This window comes from Puma concolor, chromosome E4 (assembly GCF_028749965.1).
Source record: "Puma concolor isolate L17-30 chromosome E4, mPumCon1.1.hap2, whole genome shotgun sequence".
Taxonomy (NCBI): domain Eukaryota; kingdom Metazoa; phylum Chordata; class Mammalia; order Carnivora; family Felidae; genus Puma; species Puma concolor.
Genome location: NC_141683.1, coordinates 1,705,649 through 1,733,457, shown reverse-complemented (window position 1 = coordinate 1,733,457; position 27,809 = coordinate 1,705,649). Strand labels below are relative to the sequence as shown.

The 27,809-nt window shown below is 51.9% G+C and overlaps 2 protein-coding genes and 1 long non-coding RNA gene across 13 annotated transcripts in view; 2 read left to right on the top strand and 1 right to left on the bottom strand.

Annotated features, from left to right (window-relative positions):
• Positions 1-580: 580 nt before the first annotated feature.
• SYT11 (synaptotagmin 11) lies at positions 581-19,650 on the bottom strand. The gene is made up of 4 exons (XM_025915245.2): positions 19,349-19,650; positions 12,482-13,308; positions 4,218-4,341; positions 581-3,669 (listed from the first exon to the last, which is right to left on the bottom strand). The coding sequence occupies exons 1-4, from the start codon at positions 19,380-19,382 to the stop codon at positions 3,359-3,361; spliced, it is 1,296 nt and encodes a 431-aa protein (XP_025771030.1). The 5' UTR covers positions 19,383-19,650; the 3' UTR covers positions 581-3,358.
• Positions 18,564-27,809, top strand: part of GON4L (gon-4 like) — a 75,222-nt gene continuing 65,976 nt past the window's right edge. For 7 of the 11 annotated variants that reach the window (XM_086693368.1, XM_086693367.1, XM_086693366.1 and 4 more), the window contains exons 1-2: positions 21,164-21,310; positions 23,466-23,996. In XM_086693368.1, coding sequence (XP_086549494.1) covers positions 23,492-23,996 — 505 coding nt within the window. In that variant the 5' untranslated portion in view covers positions 21,164-21,310; positions 23,466-23,491. Of the gene's footprint in view, positions 18,632-19,615; positions 19,825-21,163; positions 21,311-23,465; positions 23,997-27,809 lie in introns of those variants that run through there. The other 4 variants (XM_086693363.1, XM_086693371.1, XM_086693372.1 and 1 more) reach the window with 4 other exon arrangements.
• LOC147572195 (uncharacterized) lies at positions 24,007-26,651 on the top strand. Its single transcript, XR_015245830.1, has 2 exons — positions 24,007-24,818; positions 24,857-26,651. It is a non-coding gene; the product is annotated as an uncharacterized LOC147572195 (long non-coding RNA).

Here is a 27,809-nt window from a genome sequence, read left to right as displayed (position 1 = left end):
GTTATGGTCTTAGGAATAACATTTTGAGAGGAAAACAGAAACACTAGAGAAAGGATTTTAGGTCTGGAGCCTGGAATCTGCATTTTTTCTTTTTTTTTTAATTTTTGTTACGTTTATTTTTGAGACAGAGAAACAGAGCATGAGTGGGGAGGGGCAGGGAGAGAGGGAGACACAGAATCCAAAGCAGGCTCCAGGTTCCCAGCTGTCAGCACAGAGCCCAACGTGGGGCTTGAACCCACGAACCGCGAGATCATGACCTGAGCCGAAATCGAACGCTCAACCTACTGAGCCACTCAGGCGCCCCTTTTCTTTTTTTTAAGTAAGCTCTACACCCGGTGTGGAGCTCAAACTCACGACCCTGAGAGCAGACGTTGCAGGCTCCCCCAACTCGGCCAGCAGGGCACCCATCCCCCCCCCCCCACCCCCCCTGACTCTGCCTTTTCTAACAAGTGCTCCAGATGGCCACGGATCAGGTGCTGTGGGGCCCACACTGGAAAGCGCGCCCTGGAACATCCTGGAGTCTGAGGACCAACCTCATTCCCAGTCACCGGCTCTCAAGAAAACCATGCACATGTCCCTGTGCGTGTTTAATGTGAGTCAGTCTTTATTTTGCACTTGTGTGGTGCATTAACAAAGTCCACGTACAAGATAGCGTTACACATTGTAGGTTAGCATTACAGCATTATGCAGTTTCACACAACTCATGTTAGCTTTTTTCCGTTTTTTCTTTTTTTTTTTTTTTTTTTAATTTGACACATTTATTTTGAGTTTCATTTTTACAAGAGAAGACACAAGGTAAAGAAAGACGACCACATCGGAGAAGGATCATGGTGAGGGCAATGTCACTGTCGTGGCCATAATAAAAGCCTTCCAAGAAAAAGGACTCGTACCGTTCCCTCTCCTGAGCAAGCCGCTCCTGTCCCACAAACCAGTTCTCTCTGTTTTCATATCTAGAGCATGTTCATGGACACGTACCTCGTGGCTGTGCTCCACCGAGAAGAACCGAACGGAGGAATAACTCATAGAGGGACTTTTGTTATTACGAAAAACTCTTGTCTTCCCAAAGGAATCAAGATTATCAGCAGAGAAGGACTGACTCTTGGAAAATCAGAAGTGACCGTTCCCTAACCCGTTCCCGACCATGAGTGCCTTGTGCAAAAGCTAGGGTGCGACTCTCTTGTCTTTCAACTGACTCCGAGGAGGACACTAGTCCTCCGCCCTTTCAGGTGGCTCTGGGAGGGACACGGGTGAAAGCCGAAGGCAGCTAGGAAACTTTGGGACAGCAAAGCCAAGGGCATGATGGTTCAGGCGTGAGGTAGGAGGGAGGGGCCCTGTGCTGTCTGCCTCCTTGGAGGTCACTCCTGGCTCCAGAACTACGGTCCCCGCCCTGTCACCTCACCGCCCACTGCTCAACAGCCCAGAAGAAGGAGGGAGGAAAGCCGCCTGGAGGCGGGGGGCGGGGGGGAGACTGGGAGAGGGGGCCGCAGGAGGGGCTACAGGCACTCAGCGGGGCAAACACCAGACTGTCTCGCCTGTTGCTTTGCACTGTTTCTGGGAAGGACACGAGCGGGGTGCTCAGCGGTTTCTGATCTTCAGACATTAAGGCGATGAAGAGGAAGCAGGTTTTTTCCTAAGGGGGCTTCAGGACGCTCCTGTCCGATTTACATTAAACTATCTCAAAATGCATTTTTAGAAAACAAAAATTATTTTCTTCTACGTATGATACAGTATTTACATTCCATGGAGTATAGGCTGGAGACCAGTGGGGACACCGCCGGGCCGGGGAGTCAGACGAGGGCGGGGGCCGGCGGTGTGGGCTCCGGGCCTGCTCAGCACTGCTCCGCACTGTCAAGAATCCAGGCTTCAGAAAGAACAGCTAAAGGGATTCAGGGGGAGCAGACTGGTTTTAAATCCGCAAGAGCTCGGGGAACGTCAAAGGCAATATCGCCGCCCTGTCTGGACACCCGGCCTCCTCGGAGGCCAGAGGGAAGGACGGCTCTTGTCCGGTGTGGCCCTGCCTTGGCGGCCCCTTCGGGCCTTGGTTCCGGCTGCTGCTCGCGTGAGCCCCCGCGCAGGCCAGAGGAAAGGCCTGCAGCCAGCGGACCAGGTGTCTGCCCTCTGGGAGGCCTTGGCCTCAGAGCCACGGCCCGCCCGCCCGGAGTCAGGAGGCCTGAAGTTGAATCCCTCGCACCCTGGGCTGCCCCCATCCCATCCCTCCACCTGGTCTCGACCCCTGGAGCCTGAGAACCACGAGGGACGGGATGTTATAGAAGATTCCAGGTTACCTTGATCACTCCTTAACTCAACGTTTACTTATTTCGTTATTTTTAAGAGCCGCGATTGAAAAATTTAAGGATACAGACTAGTTTCTGCAGGCCCTTTTCCTTATGAAGCAAAGCCAACCTCCTCTAAGCTACCTGAGAAGACTGCAGCTTCTCCATGGTGAGCATTTCTGGAAAAAAAAAAAAAGGTCAGTTTCATCCTTCGAACCAACAAATGGCTGTCACTTGCTGGTGTAGCTGCAAGGTGGTGACGGGCACCTCCGTTCTGCCCACGCTCACAAACAGCGTCTGGGACCGGCCGCACGAGCCCACTGGTGCCACCGGAGAGCCAGATCTGAAGTCTTCAAAGCTCCCTCCAGAGCAGTCATCTAGTTCCGTAAACCCGAATTCTACCTAGTGAGTCTGCTGTGTTCGTGTGCTTTGTCACAAATTAATCACAGACTGCCCCTGCCCCTTCCCCGCGGGAACGCTGGCGCAGAGACCCCACGCCTCGGATCCTCTCTCCCCTGCAAACCCTGCCTCGTCCACCCGGCCTGTTTCCTGGCTCACTCTGGACCTCTGGACCTTGGGCTCAGCCAAAGAGCAGGGGTGTCAGAGAACACGGGGAAGATGAAGCCGTGAGGTCTCACCTGCAGAGGTTGGGGGGGAGACGGCGCCTCTCCAGCAAAGCCCGGTAAAAAGAGGCCAATTTCAGGTAATCAGCAAATACAATTCGGCACAAAACACAATTTTCATGGATCAAAATCTGTAACTTGATATTGGCAGTTAGGCTAATTTCTTCAGTTTGTATTAGACATGCAAGTATTAGGTTACATTGTTATATATAGACTGGTGAGGCCTTTCCCTCTCTTTTTCCCCATAAAAAAAAAAAAAAAAAAGAATTTCTAGTGCCTTGCGAAGGAGAAAAATCATCATCACTAAGAACTGATCTGCAGCTGTGGTCACGGGGCGTTCTTCGTGGGGTTTATTTTGTAAGAAATCTTCTTCTACAACTAAAATGAGGTTTTAAGTCTGCTTCTCCCTGGCGTCTCCCCGCCTGCCCTGCCCAGCCCCGGGCTCAGGCGAGGAGCACAGGATTAGTATTCGCTCAGACTGTGCCACTTGGCCACGGGCTTGCGGGGGCTCTCGCACACCTCCCTCCAGTGCTCCGCCCCGCTGGTGGTGATGCTGTGTGCCCCCAGGATCAGCCTCCCCACCGCCTCGTTCTTGGTGGTGCGGTCGAAGTCGATGACCAGGAACTCGATGCTGATGTCAGGCAGCAGGTCAGGGGGGATGTCGTAGACGAAAGACTCGTTGAAGACTGGGTTCAAAGTGCACTTTTTCACATGGGTTTTCTTCTTGGCGATGCGTTTTCTGCCGTAGTAGACGTTCACCTTGACGTAAGGATCTGGGGCCGCCAAAGAGACAAGAAAAGAGGGAGACAGACCCATGACACGGTCCTCCTGCTGGTTTTGTGTTGGCAGGGAGGGGCTCTGACGTTCCTCTCGTTGGTGGCCCCTCACACCAAACCCACTCTGACTTTAGGTGCGTCTGCCTGCCTGGGTAGGGGGGCCACGGGAGCCAAGCAGGAGTGTAACAGAACTTCCTCCAGTCAGGTCTGAAGAAACCCCGTGACACCAGGAGGCGTTTGCAAGGGCGCCGGGACTAACAAAAGCCCGCAGCCTTTTTGAGATGTCTCATCTGGCGCGGGGGCTCAGCACCTGGCACGCACACCCACCCCGGCCCCGACATCCCACCAAACGTCAAGACCCCGTACGCCCACTCAAAGCACCCCCGCCCCCGCCAGGGAGACCTACAACCCAGGCAGTCGCCACGAGGAGAGCGTGGACAGAGGAACAGGGTGCTAGGGGTTCTAAAATGCCGGCGCTGTCAGGGCCCCAGGCTGGGACGCGGTGGTGCTGGGACGGACAGAAGTAGGTTGGAGTAAATAGCTGCTACCTGAGAGACCGGTGATGTCCATTTTCGGCAGGTGTCGGGCTTTGAGGACCACCACTGTCATTCTCTGTGCCACGGGCTGGTATGACAGAGACACCTGGAGCTCCCCTCTGCTAATGCACTTCTGTGGAGAAGGAACAGCAGATGAGGGTCCCGCCACGAGGGACAGAGCCTGGCACAGTGAGTGCGCAGCAGTGACGGGGGAAGGCACAGGGGAGACGGTCGCCCTGTAGGGATGTAGCTACCAAAGTAACGGGGAGAGAAAAACGGAAATACTCTACTTCTAATCCTGATACTAAATAAAATCATCTGCGAGGAGAGGCAGCCTCGACTAGTATTCAAGAGCGCAGACTGTGAGGCCAGGTTGGTCCGGATCCAAGTCCTGCTGCGAATGCTTGTCTGCGTGACCTGGGACAAGAACTGGACGTCTCTGTGTCACCTTCCTCAGCTGAAAGATGAAGATACAAACGGTACTGACCTCAAAGCATTATCAAGACGATTAAATATGTTAAAATTGGTAAACGTTTACCTGTGCCAGTGCCTGGCACACGGGGCGCGAGACAGAAGCACATTGTCTCCGACGGTCTCATTTGGTTCTCGCGCTGAAAGTTTTGGAGACTGTAGACCGGAAGGCAGGAAACTTGGGTTGGAGCCTTAGCTTTGCCATTTACTCACCACCTGGCTTTGGGCAGGCTCCCGCACTTTCCGGTGACTGTTCTTCCATTTCACAAGTTGGATGTCCACACCTGCTCCTCCTGCCTCACCGAAAGCACTTCCGGAGTGCTGGCCCCTCCCCCACTCACGTCTGCGTGTTCCCCTCTTTACATTTTATGCCAGGTTCTACTTTGAGCTTGAAAAAACCCTCCGGTCCTCCAAGGACATTAAAAAATAAATTTTTTTTAACTTTATTTATTTTGAGAGAGACAGCATGAGTGGGGGAGGAGCAGAGAGAGAGAGAGCAGGGGAGGGGCAGAGAGAGAGGTGACAGAGAATTCCAAGCACGCTCTGCTCTGTTGGCGCAGAGCCTGATGTGGGGCTTGAACTCACAAACCATGAGATCATGAGTTGAGCCAAAACCAAGAGCTGGACACTTAATCAACTGAGCCATTCAGGCACCCCTCTAAGGACACTTGAAACAATATTTGGATACTTACTACAAGCTGGGTGCTGGGGATCTGGAGCAAATAGGACCCAAATCCTTATTTTTTTCTTTCTTTCTTTTTCATTTCCCCACATTTTTCTTTTCTTTCTAGTCTCTATGCCCAAGGTGGGGCTTGAACTCACAACCCCGAGATCAAGAGTTGCATGTTCCACGGACAGAGCCAGCCGGGCGCCCAGGATCTGGTTCTTGCTCCCAGGGAGCTTACCATGTCCAGAGAGACAGGCGCAAACAAACACGCCCTCCTCGGGGCTGTCAGGACCTGTCCCAGTGCTGCTGGGGGACCCCCGGGAGGGGGGTTTGCCACACAACCTCCGGGCTGAGTTTATGACAGTGAGTCCGTGGGAAGACTGGTCAGGACAAACGGCAGGAATGGCCGCTATGAAGGCACTGGGTCCTGAGAGGGTCCCCTGTGTTCCCAGAGTTGGGGGGAGGTGCCGGGAGGAGGGAACCTGGGGGGTGGGTCAGGCGAGGGCCTTGGAACCAAACAGCAGACTCAGCCGCAGCACACAGGCCAAGGGCAGCCACCAGCACAGGGGCGACAGGCGTTGCCGCCGTCGACGATTTATGAAGGCCGCTACTGTTCTAGTGGAGGCCGGACAACTGATGGACGGACAGACGGACGGACAGACAGACAGAGCAGAGGCGGCCCTGAGGCTGAGGAGGGGACACTGAGGCCGGGACCCGGGGATGGGTGTGGGGCAAGAAGTGTCAGGAAGAACTGACGAAAGTGGAAGTGGGAGGGGAGAGTGGAGGGCAATTTCTTGTTTCTTAGCTCATTTTTAAAATTATGATCAAAAAAAATTTTTTTTCTCGTTAAAAATCTTTAAAAATTTTAATGTGGATCTACCTTTTTATGAAGTGAGGATGGGGCTGGGAGAAAGGAAACAAAAAGGAGGTGGGGCTCAAGGAACACTGGACATAATAAGGTAAATTTGGGACAAAAACCACTCCCTTGCTACCAAGTCTCATTCCTATGTCCTTCAAAGCCCTCAAGAAATGTCACCTACTCCAGGAGTTCGTAGACTGCGCAAAACCGGGCTACACTCACCACCAGCCCTACCCGTGCCACACGCTCCCGACAACAGCGTTCTGTGCACCTGCTTGGTGAAGGCGCGATGCTAGCGGCTGGGGCCGGACGGGGGGCGGCAGGAAGCCCTATCTGGAGAAGCTCGCAGACTTCTGCGCTACCTGCTCAGGGTGCCTGTGCAGAAAAGAACAGCAGCGAGTAATTTAATTAGCTCGTCAGTGGAAAACGAGGGAAGACACCTAAAAATCTGTGCTTTGATTAGAAGCCTAACTCCCCTCAAGGAATGAAACCGAGTAATAGCTCGCCTGGTTCACAAACTTTCCTGAGGCTACATTTCATTCCAGGAACGTATGCAAAGGTCCGTGGTAGGGCATCACAGGACTAAGATTTAAACTCACCCGCTAGCTTTTGAAACCAAAGTCCAAAAGCGAACAGACTTACAAAAGATTTTCACGGCTTTTCTCTGCTAGACTGAAGCCCCACGGTTTTTCCTTTCCCAGAACATACATGTTGTCAGCTCTCGATTATGTCCGCGGAAGTACCCTCGGCCAGCTTAGGATCACAGGCTGGTTGTCCCTGCCAACCAGTATACTTCTGGGCTGCTTCCTTTTGACGTGAGTCAGAACGCAATCAGAGAACGTAAACTCATTTTTACTATTAGGTACGGCCAAATGGCATCAGGAAAGTCATCCCACGCGATAAGGGAAATTAAGCGCCTTCCAGAGGAACATTCAGAACTGAGCTTTCCGATACGGTAGCCACTTGCTCCAAGTGTCCGATTAAATTTAATTTTAAATTAGTTAAAATTAAGTAAGATTAAAATTTTAGTTCCTGAGTCACACTAGCCATATTTCAAGTGTCCCAGCGCACGTACAGAACATTTGCACCGTCACGGAGAGTTCCGGCAGGGAGCACTGATCTAGAAGGAACTTCTGGGTGATCTGGGCCACCACTTCATTCCCCAAGCCCTGAAGAAATGTTAACTAGATTTGAGGTCTGGAACATCCTTGAATACTGGCACTAAACACGAAATATGCACACACAATCTTTTTTTTTTTTTTTTAATTTTTTTTTAAGTGTTATTTTTGAGAGAGGTAGAGCATGGGTGGGGGAGGGGCAGAGAGAGGGAGACGGAATCCCAAGCAGGCTCCAGGCTCCGAGCTGTCAGCACAGAGCCCGACGCGGGGCCTGAACTCACCAACTGTGAGACCATGACCTGAGCCGAAGTCAGACGCTTAACTGACGGAGCCACCCAGGCGCCCCTGCACAATCTTTAAATATAAAGATTTAAATATAATCTTACATTATTACATAAAATTAATTATATACAATTAAATATAATTCTCACTTTGTATACAGAAGAAGGGTAGATGGCGTAAAAGGAAAACTCTAAACAACAAAGAGTTTTCTGGGGGCGCCCGGCTGGCTCAGCAGGAAGAGCGTGTGACTGACTCTTGATCTCGGGATCATGAGTTCGAGCCCCATTTTGGGTATGGAGCCTCGTTTAAAAAAGTTACATGAGCCTGATCGTTAAAAACAAAAACCCAAGTGTTTTATTTGTAAAAAAAAAAAAAAAAGCAAAAAAAAAAAGCATTAGCTATAAAATTATAGCTTATGTTTCCTAATTATTTGGTTAAAACTGTGTTTTGTAAATCATCCCTTATAGCCAAATCTTTCCAGTCTAAATCCCCATGTCCCTTCCCTAGTTCTCAGGGAAAGTGAACAACTTCTGGTTACAACTTTCTTTTCTCCCCTAAAATCACCCCTCAGGCAGTTGTTCTCCCATCTGATCCCCCCCACTTCAACTCTGGTCATCTTACTTGGGCAGAACGCCCACCCCCGTCCAGTGCCCCCGGTGAAGCCCAGGTCAAGTCTGCAGCCACAATAGCACCCGAGAGCCACTGTGCCTCCACACTGAAGGCCAGATCTCACGTCCCCTCCCCTCCCCCCTTCTCTTTCCACCCAATTCCCACTGCGAGTGGCATTGTCAATGGCTCTTTCTCAAGGGATCTTTGTCAAGGGCTGGGAGTGAGCTCTGTTTCCCAGCCCCCTGGCCGAGTGAGGCAAAAACCCTGCTGGGGGCAGACAAGCAGGAGTGCAGGGGGAGGAAGGGTGTCCTCCGTGCCTGAAAGAGCGGGGAGGCTTTGCTCTCAGGCGCCTTTCTCCCACAGTGCAGAAGAGGAACAGAAACTGGGGGTAGGGAAGACACGGTAGGGTGAGGGTCCGTTCCAGAGTGACTGGCGAGCCACACAGTCTTTGCACCAGGTGGCCCCGCGCGTCCTCAGTACAACTTTATTGGGGCCAGAGGTCCTCTGGGGCCACCTCCACACCAATCACAGTCATGGGAAAACGAGAGAAACAAAAACCTTGATGTTCAACCACGTCTTCTCTTCCCCAGTACACACACACAGCCACTCTCTCCGTGGCTCATTTCTTTCTCTCTTTTCAGTCCCTTTTGGCTCGACTGGATGACCTCTCAGGTTCCTTAGGAGTCTGAGATTTTGAGAATCCTGGCATTCCCACGACCACTGTCCCAGGCCATCAGCACCAGATGTGGCCCAGGAAAGATGGGAAGAGATTTGGAAAACAATGACGCGAAGAGATTCGGGGGAATCTAACAGCTCTGCAAGACCCGCTTGTCAGTTACTTCTTTTTCCACCCTCTTTTGCCCCCAGGCCCCCTCTGGGCCGCCTCCCTCCCCCTCGTGGGTGATCTTTTATGGGAATTTACTTGAATTTTCACTCTACTTTAATTCACTTTGAATTTTTTTTTTTTCAACATTTATTTATTTTTTGGGACAGAGAGAGACAGAGCATGAACGGGGGAGGAGCAGAGAGAGAGGGAGACACAGAATCAGAAACAGGCTCCAGGCTCTGAGCCATCAGCCCAGAGCCCGACGCGGGGCTCGAACTCACGGACCGCGAGATCGTGACCTGGCTGAAGTCGGACGCTCAACCGACTGCGCCACCCAGGCGCCCCCGCTTTGATTTTTATCTGAGGGGTGGCTGGCTGTCTCAGTCAGAAGAGCAGGAGACTCTTGACCTCAGGGTCATGAGTCTGAGCCCCACGTTGGGTATAGAGCGTACTTAAAAATAATAATAATAATTTCTAACCAAATGAAACATTAGAGAAATAGCTGCCCCCCGCTTCCCCCCCAAAAAAGGCTCATTCCAGAGTCCAATTCAGAGATTTAGGGCATTATAGAATTTATACTGTGATCTTCTTTTACTAATAATCAAGGGCTAATTTTTCCTAAGAGCTGAGAGCGCTCTCCGTGATCCCATTAGCCTTCTCTGCCAAGGATCAAGGCTGAGAAACAGTGGCCGCTGGCCCCGAGTGAGGACTAAACTGGGAGTCACACATGACAGCCAGTCCTGGGCTTCGTCAACCAGACCACACTAGGTAAAAGGAAGGGTGAGAGGCGATTTTTCTGCTGAAGGAAGTTCAGGTAGGGGTGTGGGGTTATCCGGGGAAACCCAATTCCCAGCAGTCCCCATCCAAGCCTCCGGGTGGGAGAAGAGTGTGTGGCCCTGTATTGTAAGCGGATGCCTTCCACAGACCAGACCAGAAAAAGCTCTTTATAGAGTGCGGGACGGTCCAGAGCAGCTCTAACTGCTGAGCCAAGGGGAGACCCAGAAAGGGCAGACTCTGGGCCACAGCAGGGAGGGTGCAGGGTAGACATCTGGAGGCCGTGCTACAGGCAGGCGTGTGGACTCGTGGCTCGGGACGGAGCGCAGCCCTGGCCACAGGCGCCGGCTGCAGAAACACGCTGAGGAGGTCCAGCGGGCTGGAGGGCTCTGCGTGTCCTGTCTGCGCCTCTCCCAGGGGGCCTGTTGCTCAGGATCCTCGCCCTGGCTTGTCCCTCCTGAAGGGAGTTAATAAAGTGGAAAGAAACGTGGCTCTTGCCAAGAGCCCCTGGCGGTTTAGCAAATGCCATTGTCTGTGCTCCCTGGCCAGTGTCCGGGATTTGAGGCTGTTTTGTTCCCAGCCCAAATCAGTCCCTTTCCTGGCCAGTCTCTCCCCAGCTGCAGCCTGGCACAGAGCCATCGTCTGCTTTCAGCCTTGGGCGGCAAGAGCACGAGCCGTCTGGGGGAGTCTGGCCAGCTGGTGGCTTCACCGAGGCTGGGGCTGCAGGGAAGGACGGTGTGCGGTGCCGATGAAGGCAGGCAGTGGAGCACTGGGGCTGCTGGAAAGGAGGAGCAGGGAGGACTCAGCAGAGCCCCGAGGAAAGGAGACGGCGGGGAAGGGGACGCGGTGGAGGGGGCTGAAAGCATGTCACCGCTGCAGTTCCGACCCGTGCTTCTGAGGGTACAAGAGCCTCTGCTGTGTTGGGCTCTCAGACGTCTCCCCCTGTCTTGGCAGGGGACCAGCGTTTAGGACCCGAAGAGCACCTCTAACGCCCTTCAAGATGCGGGGGCTTCCCTGGCCCCTGGGAGGCAGGGCTGGTGTGCCACGCGGCAGCCGCAGCTCCCCGGGCAGTGGCGTGGCCGGGCGGCTGCTGTGACAGGTGCCAGAGACACAGCATGGAAGGGAGGAACCCGCCCTCGTCCAGCGGGTAAACTGTGCCCGGCGCTCAGGGCACACCCAGCCTCTACTGGCCCCGTAAGCCTCCTTTGTCCGATCCTGGCCCTCCTGCCTCCCTGCTGAGTCCAGTGTGGGCCTGGAGGTGGAAGAGGCGTCGGGAGAGAAGCATGGCAGCCAGGGCCACGGCTCTTTCTGGAAGGTGAGCAGTTGTTCTCAGCGGCCCTGACATCCTTTCTGAACCTTCCACCTCCTTCTGCACACCCCTTGCCTTCCTTCGTTTTGTTAAAATGTAAGTGTCTGCTAACCACACGTACCTCCCAGGGACCAAACCTTACTAATGACAGCAATAACAGTCGCGGTTACGATTTCTTGAAGGTTTACGGTGTGCCTGGGGCTACGTAGATGTACCATCTCGCTTAGTTCCCATCAGAAACCGAGATCAGAGGAGCTAAGCAGCTTGCCCAAGGTCAGCTGGCTGGCGAGATTTGGATTCAAACTCGGGTTCGACTTCAAAGCCCCTGTTATTAACCACTCCTGTCGTATCTTGCAACAGGAATGAAACTCTGCGTTTAAAATGCCAACAGCCTCTTCCACGCTGACCACCTGGCAGTTGTCAAGACCGTCTTTCTCCTTCACTAAAGTAAAGGCCCCTCAAGGGCAACGACGTGCCGGACGCATTATCTCACCTAATCCTCATAACACTGCAAGGAAGACGGTATTATCGGCCCCATTTCACAGACGGGGAAACGAGCTGAGGAGGGTTCAGGCGCTCACCGGGGCCACTCGGCTGGGAGGTGGTGAGCTGGGCCTGGAGTCAGCCAGTCTGGCCAGAGCCGGAGCGCTCCACGGAGAACCACCCTGCTCCCCCGGTTGTGGGAGAAACGGGCGAACTGGGGGGGGGGGGGGCACGTTTCTTGCGCCCCTGAAACTACAGGTCAAGAGCCAGAGCCGCCCAGCGGGGAGGAGGCAGGAGAGTGGGCCCTGACTCCCCGGCCGATCTGTGCAAACGGGGTGACGAGGATGAGCATGTGTGGCGGGGCTGAGGCCCGGGAGAGGGCCTGGGAGGTGAATCGAGTCCCTACACGGCATTTATGGAACGGCTGCGAACACACAGACACACGATACTACTTATACCCGCGATCTGGGCTGAGAAAAGGAAGCTGAGGGCAAGATGACCGAAGCCCTGTCACAGTTCAGCAGAGGAAGGTCACACATGACTTTGGAGAAGAAACTGGCTCCCACAGCATTGATGTCATGAGGGTCTAGGACCGGGGGGCCAGCCCGCTCCAAGCAAGCCTGGCTTAGCATCAGGATGCCCAGCACTGGGTGAGATCTCAGCAGCTGCCTGTGCCTCTGTCCTTGCCAAGTGCCTTTTGGAGGAGACTCGGCTGGACAGGCCCTCCGTTTTACTCCGGCCACTGCTGATTCTTGACAGCCCCTCTTTCCATCTGTCCGCCCCCTGCCCTCCATTTGTCCCCTGAGCTCTCATCTCCCCCAACCTATCAGTCTCCCCCCCCCCCCCCCCCCCGCCAACACACTCTTCCTCCTCACCTGGATGTTCCTTTTGGTGATGTCCCTGGTCAGCTGTGCCTTGCCCGTGCTGGGGTCCACGCCGGCCAGCGGCACCATGACCTCCCCGATGACGTCGTCCCGGGAGAAGCGGTCAAAGCTGAGGACGAGGAAGTGGAGCACCAGGTCTTGCAGCTGGCTGTACGGGATGCCGTAGAAGGTGAAGGTCTCGTCAAACACGGGGTCCAGGGTCTTCCGCAGCACTCTGGTCTTCACCCGATGCCGCTTGTCGGGAAGGATGGTCATTTTGATGTAGGGGTCGGAGCCCTGGGTCTGTTCATCCATCACCGGCAGCCCGTGAGCCTCCTGGATTGTCACCACCAGCGCTTTCTTCGGGAAGTTATAGTCCACCGAGAAGGTGAGGGATCCTAGCATGACGTCCTCCTCCGGAGACGACGGAGAAGTGGTTTTGCTCTCCCCAGGGGTCAGGCTCGCGACGGGGCTCCTCAGTTCTTCCCCATAGTCCACTTTAATAGGTAGCTGGTCCATACAAGATCCAGAGCTGGGGCCCCCGGGGCCTTTGTCTCCGCCCAGCAGGCCAGCCTCCGCCGCGTCCACCAGCACGCTCCCCCGCCCCCCTTCCCTCCCGGGGCCGTCTTTGTCTCTCCGCACTTTGATGATTTTCTTCTTGTTGCTGAGGGTCTCTGGGTATATGCTGATGCCTTTGAGCATGTGGATAAACTTATAGGGGGGGGTCTTGTGCTTCTTCTCTGCCCGCTGGTGGCAGCACGTCCACACGAAGACGGTCACCGAGACGCACACCACAAGCACGGACGCCCCGACCAGGCCGGCCACCACCGGCGACACATCTGCAGGTGGAGACCAGAGACGCGTCAAGGCAGGTGGACCTCAACCCCCGTCTGCAGCTCCTCCACTGGGGGCCTCTGCGAAGCCAAGGCAATCTGGCACCTGCACCGCCAATCCGGCCCGTCTGGGCTTGAGAACCTCCCCTCTCCCGGGGATGCCCCGCGCCATCCCCTCCCACCAACCACGGCTTTTCCTTTCCACCGAACCCGGTGAAGTCTTTCTCTTCTCCAGGAAGCCTTCCGGGAAGGGCCCCACCTGACTCCCCGTTCTTTCCCTGGCCCTCTCGCAGCACTTAAGGACTTGGGTCGCTCCTACTGATTTGTGATTCACATAAAGCTACCCTGGAGGTGTTACAAAGTCACCTCTACCTCAACTGTTACACAACGCTCAAGGGCACAGGCTGCGTCTGGCTTCGGGAGAATGTTCCACAGCATCCAGCACAGGGTTTGCCGTGGGCCTGTGCGGGCCGCCTGGCAGCTGGGGTGGAAGGATTAGGGCTGAGCCTGGGTGGTTTGGGGAGTGCGCTCAAGGGTGGTAAAAAGAAGTCTGGATCTGAGTATTTTAAAAATACATTCCAAATTTCAGCTCCCAGTTCCCAATACTTGCATCTTAAATAGGAAGAAACCGGGACTGTGCAAAATGTCAGCTCTTTGCTCAAATATCACCTCAGCAAGGCCTTCCCTGACCACCCTACCTCAAAGCTCAACCGTCTTCCCGCCTAGGCCCCCCGCCCCCTGTGTCATCGTCTCCATAGGTCTATCTGTCTCACACACGGCAAAACACAAGCGTGTGTGCACCCCCACAATATATATAGGAACACACACACGTGTAAAATTTTACGACAGTAAGTAACTTCTTCACTAAAGAGTAAGCTTCACGAGAACAGGGATTTTGTCTGTTGGGGTCATTTCTGTATCCCCAATGTTGAAAACACAAACGTGTACTTGGAACATATTTGTTGCATGAACAGATAACTAAAGAGAAACAGACCGTTTCCTTCCCTTCCTCTCCTCTTGTCCTTTCCCACACAAGCTGGGACCCTAACAAGTTTGGGGTTTCTTTTGCCCTTTAAGTTCACTGAAGCCAAACTGGATTTGGGCCTTAAAGGTCTCGATAACGGGGCGCCTGGGTGGCGCAGTCGGTTAAGCGTCCGACTTCAGCCAGGTCACGATCTCGCGGTCCGTGAGTTCGAGCCCCGCGTTGGGCTCTGGGCTGATGGCTCAGAGCCTGGAGCCTGTTTCCGATTCTGTGTCTCCCTCTCTCTCTGCCCCTCCCCCGTTCATGCTCTGTCTCTCTCTGTCCCAAAAATAAATAAACGTTGAAAAAAAAAAAAAAAAAAAAAAGGTCTCGATAAGGCCTCTGGTTGCCCACATTACTTTTTGGGGAAGCCATGCGTAGGGCAGGGAGGACTAAGGAAATAAACGTGACTTCAACATATTCCAGATTCTTCCTGAAACATCCCTCCACAGGTATCTGCCTGGCTCACTGCCTCACCAACTGCAGACCTCTGCTCCAATCTTACCTTATCAGAGCAGCATTTCCTGGCTGCGCCAAATGAGATAATATGCCCATCACTCTGCTTTATTTTTCCGCATAGAACTTAGTACTCCTGACATATATTCATCTGTCCTCCTTACTAGATAAGATTAGTGACTGTCTGTTTTGATCACTGCTATATCCCCAGGTCCTAGAACCATGCGGCACATAGTAAGTAGTCATTTCATTGAAGAAATGAATTAGTGAATTCACGACGGCCTCCACAGACAGGAAAAAAAAAGGAGTCCGTATGATTACATACATCAGGGATAAATGTAAAATTCTATATTGGCCTTCAAAAACCTGTTGATACACAACGGGAGGCCTTACTTAACAAGTCTGAGCAGAAATAATCTGGTTGTTTACTCCGAAGTATAATTAGGCTGATGCCAACCTACACCAGGAGTATGATGTCCCGATGACAGGGTTGGGGGGTAGCATAATTTAATCTGCACTGGCATAACATATATGGAGTGTTCTGTCTAGCAATGACAAGAATAAAAATCGCTATTTTTCTGTGCACATTTATTGTGTCCTCGCGTTGTTCTAGAGCTCTCTCTGAATCAATGAATTCACTGACCAGGTACCACTAATATCCTCACTTTATAACTGAGGAACCTGGGGACTCAAATCTGCCATAGGCCACGAGGTAGCAAATGGCGGTGATGGGATCCAAACCCTGGTCTGCCTGACCCCAGAGCACCTCTCCATTAATGGATAATCAAGATAGTAAAAGCCCTGGAAACCGTATCAAATGAGGAAAAGTTGAAGGAATTGGAGCTGAGGGGTCTGGGAATAACAACTTTCTTCAATCATTCAAGGCATTTTGATGGAAAAGGTCTGATTTGACTTTACAAAGGGGACAGGTCTAGCACCAGTGCATACAAGCTACAGGAAGACAGATTTTGACTCAGTGAAAAGAGTCAAATTATTATTAGTTCAGCCTCACAATGGCCCAGATTGCTTCGTAAGGCAGTGAACCTCCAACTGAAAACTTCTGGAGGTTTGATCCCCATTGGTCAGGCGTATTCTGAGAGAGATCTCTTCAGTAGAGATTGGACTAAATGTCTCTTAAGTTCTTTCTCCAACATCCCATGATGCTATGAAAGTTGGGATCAGGCAAGAAAAGAAGGCATTACGTTTTTAAATAATACTAAGGAGTGAAGCTGTTAACAAAATAAACCGAGGTTTAAATAATAATAGTGTCTATTCTCATATATTAAGTGAAATAAGAGTTGTTAGTGACAGGTTTCATAAAATAGGAGCAGCCTTGGCGGTAAGCTCCTTGAAGGCGCGTGGAAATAACACGCTGTCCATCTCTGAGTCCCTGAGTCTTTGCATTTAATGGGAGCTCAGTAAATATTTGTTTGACCAACTGATTGGATTCAGTTGTCAATCAGAATGGGCACAATGTGAAAAAGTGGCTTTCCATTCACCACCAACCAGGGACATTCCTGAAAACTGCTTGCTACTGACTAATGACAGTGAACACTGGTTGCCTCCATGAGAAGAGGAAAGCAGGAAACCAACAAGACAGGCACATTTTTGACAATGATGTGAAAGGGAGGTGTAAAGGCCCAGGCTGGGGACACTGGAGTAATCCTTTTGGCTCCACTATAGACCTACTCTGTGATCTCGCAACAACCCACTACTGCTTATAATGCCTCCACGTCTGCAGTTAGAAGATGGAGGTGGAGGTGGGGGGCGCGCCTGGGGGGCTCAGTCAGCTGGGCGTCCGACTTCGGCTCAGGTGATGATCTCGCGGTTTGCGAGTGCGAGCCCCGTGTCGGGCTCTGTGCTGACAGCCCAGAGCCTGGAGCCTGCTTCCGATTCTGTGTCGCTCCCTCTGCCCCTCCCCTGCTCATGCTCTGTCTCAAAAATAAATAAAAACGTTAAAAAAATAATAATAATAAAAAAGAAGATGGGGGTGGGATGGGTAGAGAGAAGAGGAAGGACTCCCACTTTCAGGGGGATAGAGAAGGGAAAAAAGACAAGCAGATGAAGCCATCCGTGGCTTATCCAGCTGCTCTCCTCTACCTGGTTTCCCACTCTTGCCCCATTTTCTTCTTCATTTTCATATCTGTTAACCCCCGTCTCTCTCCCCCACACCCAAGGCAGTGAACTAGAAAAAAGCAGAGATGCTGAAACTCAGAACCCTCTGTCTTGCTTTAGTCAAAAGCTTGGTGGGAAAAGGAAGTTGGAACTAATGGCTGAAGCCAGCGTTCTAAAGTAGTCGTAAATTGCAGTGACTGTGCTGCTTGCTCCTTTTGTCCTCCAAGGTCACGGATAATTGAGTGTTGGCTTGGTGTATCTCCCGAGGGCTAAGGCATCTGAAATGAAGTACTCTAGGAGATGTGAGGAAGTCAGAAATGGCAGCTACGTAGGACCCTCTGTACACGCCTAAAGACCTGGGAGCCATATTGGGGCTGTGCCCAGCTCTCTCAGCCTTTGACCAGACCTGCTGCCGACACTCCCTGTGCTAAAACATAAAACAGCCTTTCCCTGTCAAGTGGGCCAGGGTGACACAGTGAAATGACAACGGACTTTGTTTTGGCGTCAACTGGACATTGGTTTGAATCCTAGCACTACCCTTGCGTGTTTGTTTGACTTTACCCCAAGTTACTTTATCTCGCTGAACTTCAGTTTCCTCATCTGGCAAATTTATATAATAATGCTAAAACTGGAGGATACCATAAGGACGGAATAAAATGGAGTACGTAAAAGGCTGAAATAATCTTTTCTCGCTCTCTCTTTTTTCAAATTTAGAGAGGGCAGATGGGGGCAGAGGGAGAGAAAGAGAGAGAGAGAGAGAGAGACTCATCAGCAGGCTCTACACTCAGTGCCGAGCCCAACAAGGGGCTCGATCCCATGACCCCGGGATCATGGTCTGAGCCGACTGAGCCACCCAGGTGCCCCCGTCTTTGAAAAATCTTTTTTCTCTTTTCCCCCTAAAAGAAACTGCTACATTATGTTTCATAACTTCTAACTTTCTCAGGAACCTGGAACTGCAATTAGAGAAAAGAGTATGTTGGAAAGAAGGTGTAAGAAGAAAAACAGCAGTACGAAAATCACGGAGTGCTCATGTAACCACAAAAGGGCCACCTATTTTGGAAATTCAGGACTCAAAGATAAAGACGCAGAAGGTGAATGAGGTGTAAGAAAGAAATACAGCTAAGATTTAGCCTTTGGGAATCAGTGGGAACCAGTAGCTAATGGGTGTGATCTGTTTTCTGGATGCTTCCCCTGCTCTGATGTCTTCTTTCTGATAGTGAGGTGGGAGAGCTCATTGGGTTCTGTTTCCACAAACCCCTTACTGGGGAGTGAGAAAAGCCATTTCCTACTTGGATTACGGCCCCACCCTAAAAGCTGTAGTCTGGATGCTCAAGATTTCTGGGTCGTCTGAGGGACAGACAGGCTGTCTTAGGGGATGTGAAGGACCCCTTGACCGGCAGCGACGCTCATCCAAGCTGGGGTAGACGTGAGGGAGGAGCAGGGAAACTCCTCGATTTTTGGCCCAGGAAGTCTGCACCCCTGGCCCATTTTGGAGGAAGCCCCACAGAGGAAAACACTTGCGCGCCCAGCTTTTCTTTCCCTTCTTCCTCCCATTTTCCACTCCACTCTCCGCCCCTGGGCGTGCAGCCGAGCCGAGAGCCCAGAGGCCCGGGTCGGGGGCCAGCCGCTCCGAGGTGACGTAATGCCTTCCCGGGTACACAAAGCGGCCTCCCCCGGGCCCGGCCTCCCCCGCCCCTCCCCCCCGGCCGGGCCCGCGCCCCCGCCAGCGCCAGCGCGGTGAGTCCCCCTCTCGGAAAAGCCAGCCAGGGAAACAGGGAACAAAGGCCCGGGGAGAGGGGCCTGGGCGCTGCCAGGAGGCCCAGAATAGACATCACGTCATCCCCGGCTCGGCAGCGCCAAGCGCCATTTGGTAGCAGCGGACGGACCCACCATTACGGTGCAGAACCGCGCTCGAGGGCCCTCGGCGGCCGCCAGCCCCGCGCCCCGCGCCCCGCCGGCCGGGCAGCGGCTCCCCGCGCGCGCCCCCGCAGCCCAGGCTCCCCCCCCCCCCCCGAAGCCGGCCCCCCGCCTCCAGCCCCCCTCCCCCAGGTCCCCCCCCAGCTGCCATCTTGGCGCCCATCCCCCGCCGCCGCCCTCCCCCGCAGCCCGAGGAGCAGTGGGAGGGGGAGCAGGGGGCACCGCCCTGCGCGCCCCGAGAGGGAGGGGTCCGCGTCCCGCTCGCCCGCCCTCCCCCGCATCCTCCTCCAGCGCGCGGACGCGGCCCACACAGGTTTCGGCGGCCGTGGGGACCCGCGACCCCCGGCAAGTCCCGGGCCTGGCCAGCTCTGCAGCCCGCAGCTCAAGTTCAGGCGCCGCCCGCCGCCGCAGGCCCCATCCTGGCGGGGGCTGGCGCTTGGGGGCCGGGTGTGGGCTCCGCTCCCTCCCAGCACTGGGCTCCTCTGGCTTCGCAGACGTTTCCACTGGCCCGGGCTTAGTTTTCCCGGCTGTACTTACCAAAGCTAGGTCGGATATTGGTGATCTCAGCCATGTCGTAATCAGAGGCTATTGCTGTAAATGCTTTTTCAGTGGTCGGCCAAGTCTGGGGACGCCCGGCCAGCACCGAGGCCGCCGCGGTAGAGCGCTAGCTCAGGGGAGGGGGGGAGGTATCTGGCGGACGCCTCCTGCGACGGCCGGGCCTCTGGTTGCCAGCTGCGGGCGCCTCCTAAGATGCTCCAGGGATGCTCTGAGCGAAGGATGCAGGTGCAGCCAGACTGGTCCTGATGCGAGGTAGGCCCCGCCTTCTTCCGAACGGCCCTCGGCAGAAGACTCCGCCTCCGTCCGAAAAGCTCCGGAAGTCAGGCTCGGCCCCTTTCCGGAAGCTCTCCGCGAGGGGACCCCTCCCGTCGCCGAGATTTCTGGGGGACGAGACCCCGCCCACTGGCGGGCTGTGGGTCCCTAAGGCGAGAAGCCCCGCGGCCCGAGCCAGAAGTGTAGGTACATTTTCATCTGAGGTCCTATACATCCTGTGATTCCGGGTTCCGGGGCTTAATATAGCGGCAGAATGTTCTGGATGACAGGGACTCCAGAATTTTGGAAAAAGAAAATTCTATACTGCCTGCATTTCAGTATCGTTTGCCATTATTGTTAGGCATTTCTGAGACCTCTAAAGGTTATTATGGGAACTTATTTAAACTTCAGCAGCTCTGATTAAAGACTAAACCAGGTGATGTTGCATAACTCTGAAAAGTTGCTGGGAATAATTGTAGAAGCAAAATTCTACAATCTACGGATGGATTTTGTGGTGTGTAAATTAAAGCTTTGTTTTGTTTTTTGTTTTTTCTTTTTTAAGGCTCGTGTGTCAAAGGTAGTGGCTGTTTCTCTTCCAAAAGCTTCAAGTGCATAGGGCTGCTTAGGGGGAGAGAGAGAGAGAGAGAGAGAGAGAGAGAGAGAGAGATAAGGGCAGAACAAGAGCAAACCAACAGATCTGTGTATTCTGCAGGTTGAAAAACAGGACACAGACAAAACTCCAACCTTCTAGAGACTTCCTTGGCATTTGGGAGAGGTAGGGTGATTCAGGTTATAGACTACTGGCAGTAATCTCCACGATTACCTCAATTTCACTCTCTTTGGCTGTGGATGCTTTCATCTTGTTTACAGACAGGATCAGGATCAAATTATTTAAGTGCATAAATATTTGTTGATGCTTCACCTGTAAATTGAGACAGTGTTTTTTCAACTCCGACATTGTCCTTCTAGAAAAGTGTGAAGAACATGGTTCTAGGAATCATTCAAAACCCATGTATTGAATTAATAAACATCGACTCTCTGCCCCAGGCACCTTCCCGGGCACTGGATCATGGCAGTAGAAGCTAGAGGATGCCCGATTCCCCTTGATAGCTGTGTGTCTTTGTGAAACCACCTTTCCATCTGAGACAGAAATTTCTGTTCCGTGTAAATTGGAAGGTATAATATACATTGTCCCATCGGGTTTCTTGTGAAGATCAAATCACCTATGATAACGTAAATGAAAACATTTTGTGAAATGAAGAGTATGATACAGCATCAATAATCACTACGGGTTGAGTTCAAGATTGCATTCACTTTATTCAGAAAACCGCACTATTTGTAAGCCAGGAGTCCTCTTTCTGTGATTTTATGAGTTCGCCATTTCTCGGTCCCGATTCCTGGTATCTCGCGGCGAGAAGGATTAGAGAGATGTCAACCTAAGCCACTGAATTGCAACCCCCAGCTTTGTTTTGAGTGGGACAGCTCAAAGCGAGACATTGCTTTAAATCCTTTCGCCAACAACCGACGTGCCGGCTTCAGTCCGCCCGCACCTAGCATGGCGCCTGGAGGTCAGCGCATGCTCCTTGGCTGGCGCCGCGCACCGCGGCTCGGGGGCGCGCACGTCAGTCGCTGCCGTTGGCTGACTTCCGGCGGGAGCGGAGTTGGGTTTCCGCGGGATCTGGTCGGCTGGTGAGGGCGGCGGGGCGCGTGCGGTGGGGCGGGAAGAGGCGGGTGGGAGCTGGACGTCCGGGCCGAGGGGTCGGGCCAGAGGGCTGGCGTGGGGTGCGTGACAGGAGGTGGAGCGTGAAGCTGTCTGGCGGGGCGTGGGGACCGCGGCCGGCTCTCGGCGCCGCGGTGGGAAGCGCGCTCAGGACCCCCTGGTGAAATCTGTTCCCCGGACCGGCCCGCGCTGGCGCTGCCCCGGAGTCGCGTTCATTCACCCTGTTAGGGGTGACTCGAGTTCCCAAAGCGGGGGCCTTTTTAGGGTTGCTGCGTTCGAAGTGTCTGGAGCCCATCTCTGCGCGCTGCTGACTTTGACTAGTAGCTGCCTTCTTTCTGTCCTTTTTCTTTTTTGAAGCTGTCATTCATCTCTGAAATGTAGGACTCTTCTAGCTGCTCCCACTCCATCTCTTACCTCCTCACCGCCCTCCCTCACGGGGGTCGACAAAGTCTTTAATAACTAAGAAAAGGACATCAGCTGATTTTGGGGTGGGGATTTCCTGGTGCCTGAATTAGGGAGGCTTATTTTATTTGCTTTTAAAAAGTTTTTATTTCACTTATATTAAGTAATGTCCCCAGCGTGGGACTGGAACTCATGACCTTGAGATCAAGAGTCCTGCGCTCCACTTACTGGGCCAACCGGGCGTTCCTGAATTAGGGAGGTTTAAAATAACATCACAGTTGAGACTGAAAGAGAACTTTCTTACTCCTCTAGTCCAGGCTTTCATGTAGTGCTCTGATAGATGGGCATTCAGACTTTGCCTGAGCATTGTCAGCATAACACCAGGCAACTTATTTTATTCTTGGACCTATTTTCATGAGAGTAAAGTTTTTCTGGGTAGAATGATGTAGTCATTTTCCATACGATGCTTAACTCGTGGTCCAAATGCATAGGATAAGCTAGGGATAGGAAGTTCAGAAGTCCATGCGCTTTCATTCATTATTTCATTTCTTCAGGGAGCATTCACTGAGTATCCAGTAGGCACATCCTGCCAAGTACTAGGGGTACTAGTTGAAAGAATCCTTTTCCTCAAAGAGCACGTGGTTTTGAGGGAAGGAGAGATGGGAAGGAGACAGACAAGAGAATAACAAAAGTGATAAATACTGTAAAAGAGGTTTACAAACAGGTGCTATAAGAATGTAAAAGAAGATACCCTCCAATTGTTGCCCTTAGGATGTGAAAACTGGAATTGAGGCCAAGAGTTGAGAAGTAACATAGCATAGAGAATGATAGGAATCTCTTGTTTTCAAAACAGAATTTCTATTAATCTAGCTTAACCTTTTTAACAACCACACTTTGCTTTTGGGTTCTTTCTGTTGATGGGACTCCCTGTTTATGAAAACGGCAAGAGCAAACATTATCGATGTGATAAATTACTATTTGATGAGATAGACGCTGTTTTTATTTCATTTGATAGCTGAAGAAACTGAGATTCGGGTTAAGTAATTTATGCAGTTTCAGAAAGTTGGAGAGAAGCTGACTTGGGAAACAAATGCAGACAGTTTGACTCCCACTTTGCTCTCAGCATCATGCTATTCTGCCTCCCTGATAGTAACGATCACTGACGTTTACTGATCACTTACTGTTTGATTTTTAGAGCAACCCTATGAGGTAAGAACAATTACTCTCTTTTTCAGTTGAGGAAACTGAAGATTAGGGAGGTTAAGTTGCTCAGCCAAGATAACATGCTAATCGGTGGTGGAGTTAGGGTTTGAACCCTGCACTCTGACCACGGTCACTCCTCTCCCATCTAATGGGAGGTTGCGGGGGCACCTGGGTGGCTCAGTTGGTTGAGCGTCTGACTTCAGCTCAGGTCATGATCTCACGGTCTGTGGGCTGGAGCTCCACATCGGACTCTGTGCTGACAGCTCAGAGTTTGGAGCCTGCTTCCGATCCTGTGTCTCCCTCTCTTTCTGCCCCTCCCCACTCTCACTTTGTCTCACTCTGTCTCTCAAAAATAAATAGATGTAAAAAAAAAAAAAAAAAGAAAAAAATGGGAACATGTGCATTTGATATAAAGTACTATGTCCCTGACTGAACATGAATAAGTGGAAAGGTGCTTGAAGAAATGCTCTTATCATTAATTAATATGAAGGTGATAAGAACTTGCTTTTCTCCTTTCAGGATGGAACCCAGGTGGGACTTGTACAATGTTGCCCTGTAAGAAGAGAAGGACTACGGTGACTGGGTCCCCACAGCACCAGGGCAGCCAGGAGGAAGAGGACCTAGACTTGGAGTCCGCTGTTAAACCAGTGTCTGACCAGGTGAAAGACTTGGGGTCAGCGTCACTCTCTGGGGGTCCAAGTCATGGCAGAGCGGCTGGCCTCCAAGTGCAGTCCGTGCAGGAGGCAGGAAATCAGCTTGGCGAGGAGGATCCACCTCTGAGCTCCAGGGTGCTCACCCAGGACACAAACGCACCAGTTCTGGAAGCTGTTGACGCGGCCATCTCTCAGGGCATCGCCCTACCTTCCTTGGAGTCTTCTCAGCCTCTTATTGTACACACTGGCAAAGGAAAGCTCCAGGCCCCTGGCTCAAGGAGAGGGAAGAAGATTGCACTCAGGCCTGGGCCAGTTCCCCACGAAGATAGAGGAGATCATCCTGTTACAAAGGAGCCTTTTTCAGGAGAGCCTAGTGAAGAAGTCAAGGAAGAAGGAGGTAAGATATGAAACGTCTTAAGCCACGTTTCCTCGGTCGGTGCTAGGTGGCATTCCTGTACAAAGCAGTGTTTCTGAAAGGGGAAACTGACCCAGTGTGGGATTGGGACTGTGGAGCTCGTGGGGGTCGGTAGTGAACTTTATGAGTGGGTGGAGACCTTCTCCCTCCCTTTCCCTAGATCCTCTTCTGTATCCTTTTCTTTCCTTTCTAGGGGTGAATTATGTGGCCTTTTGTGATTCGGTTGTGTCTGTGCAGCAGGGCTTTTGGAGGAGAGGCAGCCGCTTGAAGGAGACACTATTGCCTGGGACTTTGGGCGGGGCTCTGAAGAGATGATGTAACCCTTGAGGGAGGAGTTGTAGTTTGACAGATGGTGGCAGGGGGTATCTTAGGCCAAGAGTAGTAGGCGCCGAGGCAGAAGAGGATGGTGAGGGGGTTGCTTGGAAGAAGTGAGAGATGACTTCCGGGTGGTGGATTGTGTATAGACTGTGAAGGGCTTTGTTTTTCATGCTCAAGCATTGGACCTCGTCCTGTAGGTGATGGCTGGTTCACAAGTAAGAGAAGCAGAAAGCATAGTTCTCCCCTCAGGAAGCTTTTTTCTAGGGTAGCTGGGAAGACGAGACATAAACATATTATCCATTTGGAGCAGTTGAAGGCAATATGTAGGCGCTGGGGTGTGTGGTACGGGTCATTCGGATTTTTGAAATTGGGACTGGCTGGGTTGGTGGGGTTCCATAGAGCGGGGAAGGAGAGGAGGTGGAGCAGCACATTCTGCAGCCCTGCGTAGGATCTGTGGTCCCCCAGAGGATCCGCGGTCCCCCGGAGGTTCCACGGTCCCCCAGAAGTTCCGCAGTCCCGCAGAGGTTCTGCAGTCCCCCGGAGGATCCGCGGTCCCGCAGAAGTTCCGCGGTCCCCCAGAGGTTCCGCCGTCCCGCTGAGGTGCTGTTTGTGCGGGCATGTAGCAGGGCTTCCCAGGGGCAGTGCGGGTGCGGATGACACAGAGCCTTGCTGGCTTCCCCATGAGACCTTACAGAGGGTCAGTCTGGGATGTTGGCAGTGAGGTCAGAAAAAAAGGCGTACCCTAGAGACATCAGAAGGGAGAATTAGTCTTGCTCAGAGACTGGCATCGTTTCAGTTCTCTGGCCCCAGTGCTGGGTCGTACATCTTCCAGGCACAGGCACTGAGGCACTTGGAGAGGAGTTCGTCCTTCCATGTGTGCTGCCTGAGGTGATTTGGGGCCGTCAGGATAAAATACAACTCTGAGATTGGAGTTTGATGAGACGGAGTAGAAAGGTTCAAAGTGTGAGTTGTGTTTCTTTGTGGAAAGGAACGTGGAGGAAGTTGACAACCTAAGGCCGAGGAAGAAGATGGCAGAGAGGGAAAACTGGGGAAGGGATAGGAGAAATCTCAGGAAGGAGGAGTGTCCAGAACAAGGCACTTCATTTGAAAGTTCGTGACTAAGGAAAGAGGAGGATGGGGCCTGATGGAAGGCTACACTGGAGAGGGTGCAGGGGAGTTTCTGGGACGAGGAGGTGTGGTGAGGGAGGAGGAGAGCAGGAGGGTGGACATGGCCCTGGGGGACAGCAGGGCCACTGAAATGTCTCCTTCAGGCCCGGGCGTGTTTGTGAAGGCAGGGGATCTGGAAAGGGCCCGGGAGCCAAGTAGGGCGGGGTGGGCGATCCCCCAGGGCTTCAGAGTCACCTGCTGATGAGGAGTGGGGTCTACAGACGTTTCCAGGGGTTAGTTTTCAGAGGTCCAAGTGTGGGTGAATGAGATAAACGTTCGTTGTTTGCGGTCAGCTGTAATGCCACTCCCCCTCACGAGGCTGGATAATTAGAAGTGAATTCTACCATCTTGCACTGTAATGAGCTGTGTATACAAGCAATACCTGGAAAAGATGGACCTTATGAGAGTGTCCAGAATCCTTTTTCTCCCCGTAAGTAACTTTTTGTTTAATTTTTGTTAAATAGAAATGTAATATACAAGGGGTGCCTGGGTGGCTCAGTTGGTTAAGCATCTGACTCTTGATTTTGGCTCAGGTAGTGACCTCACGGTTTGTGAGAGCCCCGCTTTGGGCTCTGTGCTGGCAGTGCAGTGCCTGCTTGGGATTCTGTCTCTCCTCTCTCTCTGCTTCTTCCCCCTGTGTGCGTGCTCTCTCTCTCTCTCTCTCTCTCTCTCTCTGTCTCTCGTGTGCACAAGCTCTTTCTAAATAAATAAACTTAAAAACATAAAAAAAGAAATGTAACATACAAAACAGAAAAGAAGACTAAAAATTCATATATATGCATTTTTAAAAATACTGAAAAATTTAAGGTAGAAAAAAAAAATCACCCACAACCTTACTACCCACAGTAATTACTACTAAAATTAGTACAGGGGTGCCTGGCTGGCTCAGTCGGTAGAGCATGTGACTCCTGATCTCAGGGTTGTGAGTTCAAGCCCTACGTTGTGTGTAGAGATTACTTAAAAATGAAATCTTAAAGAGGTGCCTGGGTGGCTCAGTCAGTGAAGTGTCTGGCTTTAGCACAGGTCATGATCTCATGGTTCTTGTGCTCAAGCTCCACATTGGGCTCTCTGCTGTCAGTGCAGAGCCTGCTTCCGATCCTGTGTTTCCTCTCTCTCTGCCCTTCCCCTACTCGTGATCTTGCGTGCTCTCTCTCTCAAAAAATAAACATTAAAAAAAAAAGAAATCTTAAAAATTTATTGTATGTTCTTTTAGTTGTTTTGTTCTCTTGTAAGTAACATTTTAGTATTATGAGTACATAAAAAAACAAAAGGACAAAAAAGCCTGGGTTGAAGTGTAGTAGTTCTCCTTTATCCGTAGTTTCAGTTATCCGCAATCAACCTCGGTCTGGAGGCAGATGATCCTCCTGACGTACTGTCGTCAGAAGGTCAGTAGTGGCCTAACACCGGGTCACAAGGCTGCGTCACTCACCTCACATCCTGTCCTCACATAGGCGTTGCATCATCTCACGTCATCACTAGAAAGGTGAGTACAGGACAGGAAGATATTTTGAGAGGGGAGAGCACATTCACATAACTTTTTACGGTATATTGTTTTAATTGTTCTCTTTTATTATTAGTTATTGGTAACCTCCCTGCCTAATTTATAAATCAAACTACCCTAGGTGTGTATGGGAAAGAACATAGAATATAAGGGTTCGTACCGTGGGACATGTCAGACGTCTCCTGAGGGTTTAGGAACACATGTCCCAGGGCTACCCGATCAGCGAGTTGTTACATTCCGTGCACCTGCTAAATCGTTTCTAGGCTGCAGGTGCTAGGGATTGAACTCCGTCTGCACTGGTGTGTGTTCTAACAGAATTTTCCCCCACCCCCAGCCTCTTTTTTTGTCTTCAGAATTTTAATTTTCTTTTAAAATTGATTTATATGATCTGGGGCGCCTGGGTGGCGTAGTCGGTTAAGTGTCCGACTTCAGCCAGGTCACGATCTCGCGGTCCGTGAGTTCGAGCCCCGCGTCGGGCTCTGGGCTGATGGCTCAGAGCCTGGAGCCTGTTTCCGATTCTGTGTCTCCCTCTCTCTCTGCCCCTCCCCCGTTCATGCTCTGTCTCTCTCTGTCCCAAAAATAAATAAACGTTGAAAAAAAAATTAAAAAAAAATAAAATTGATTTATATGATCTAATTTCTCCTCGTGCTTTTTTTTCTGTTTTGTAAAAATGATTAACTTCGGCAGATTTCAGCTCGTAATTAGTTGACCTGGGCATTTCTCAGCGAATTACTTTCATGTTATCCATTCGCGGTTCTTAGGCTGGCAGTAAGCAAGTTACAGATGTGCTCTGTGTTAGGCTTTCCCTT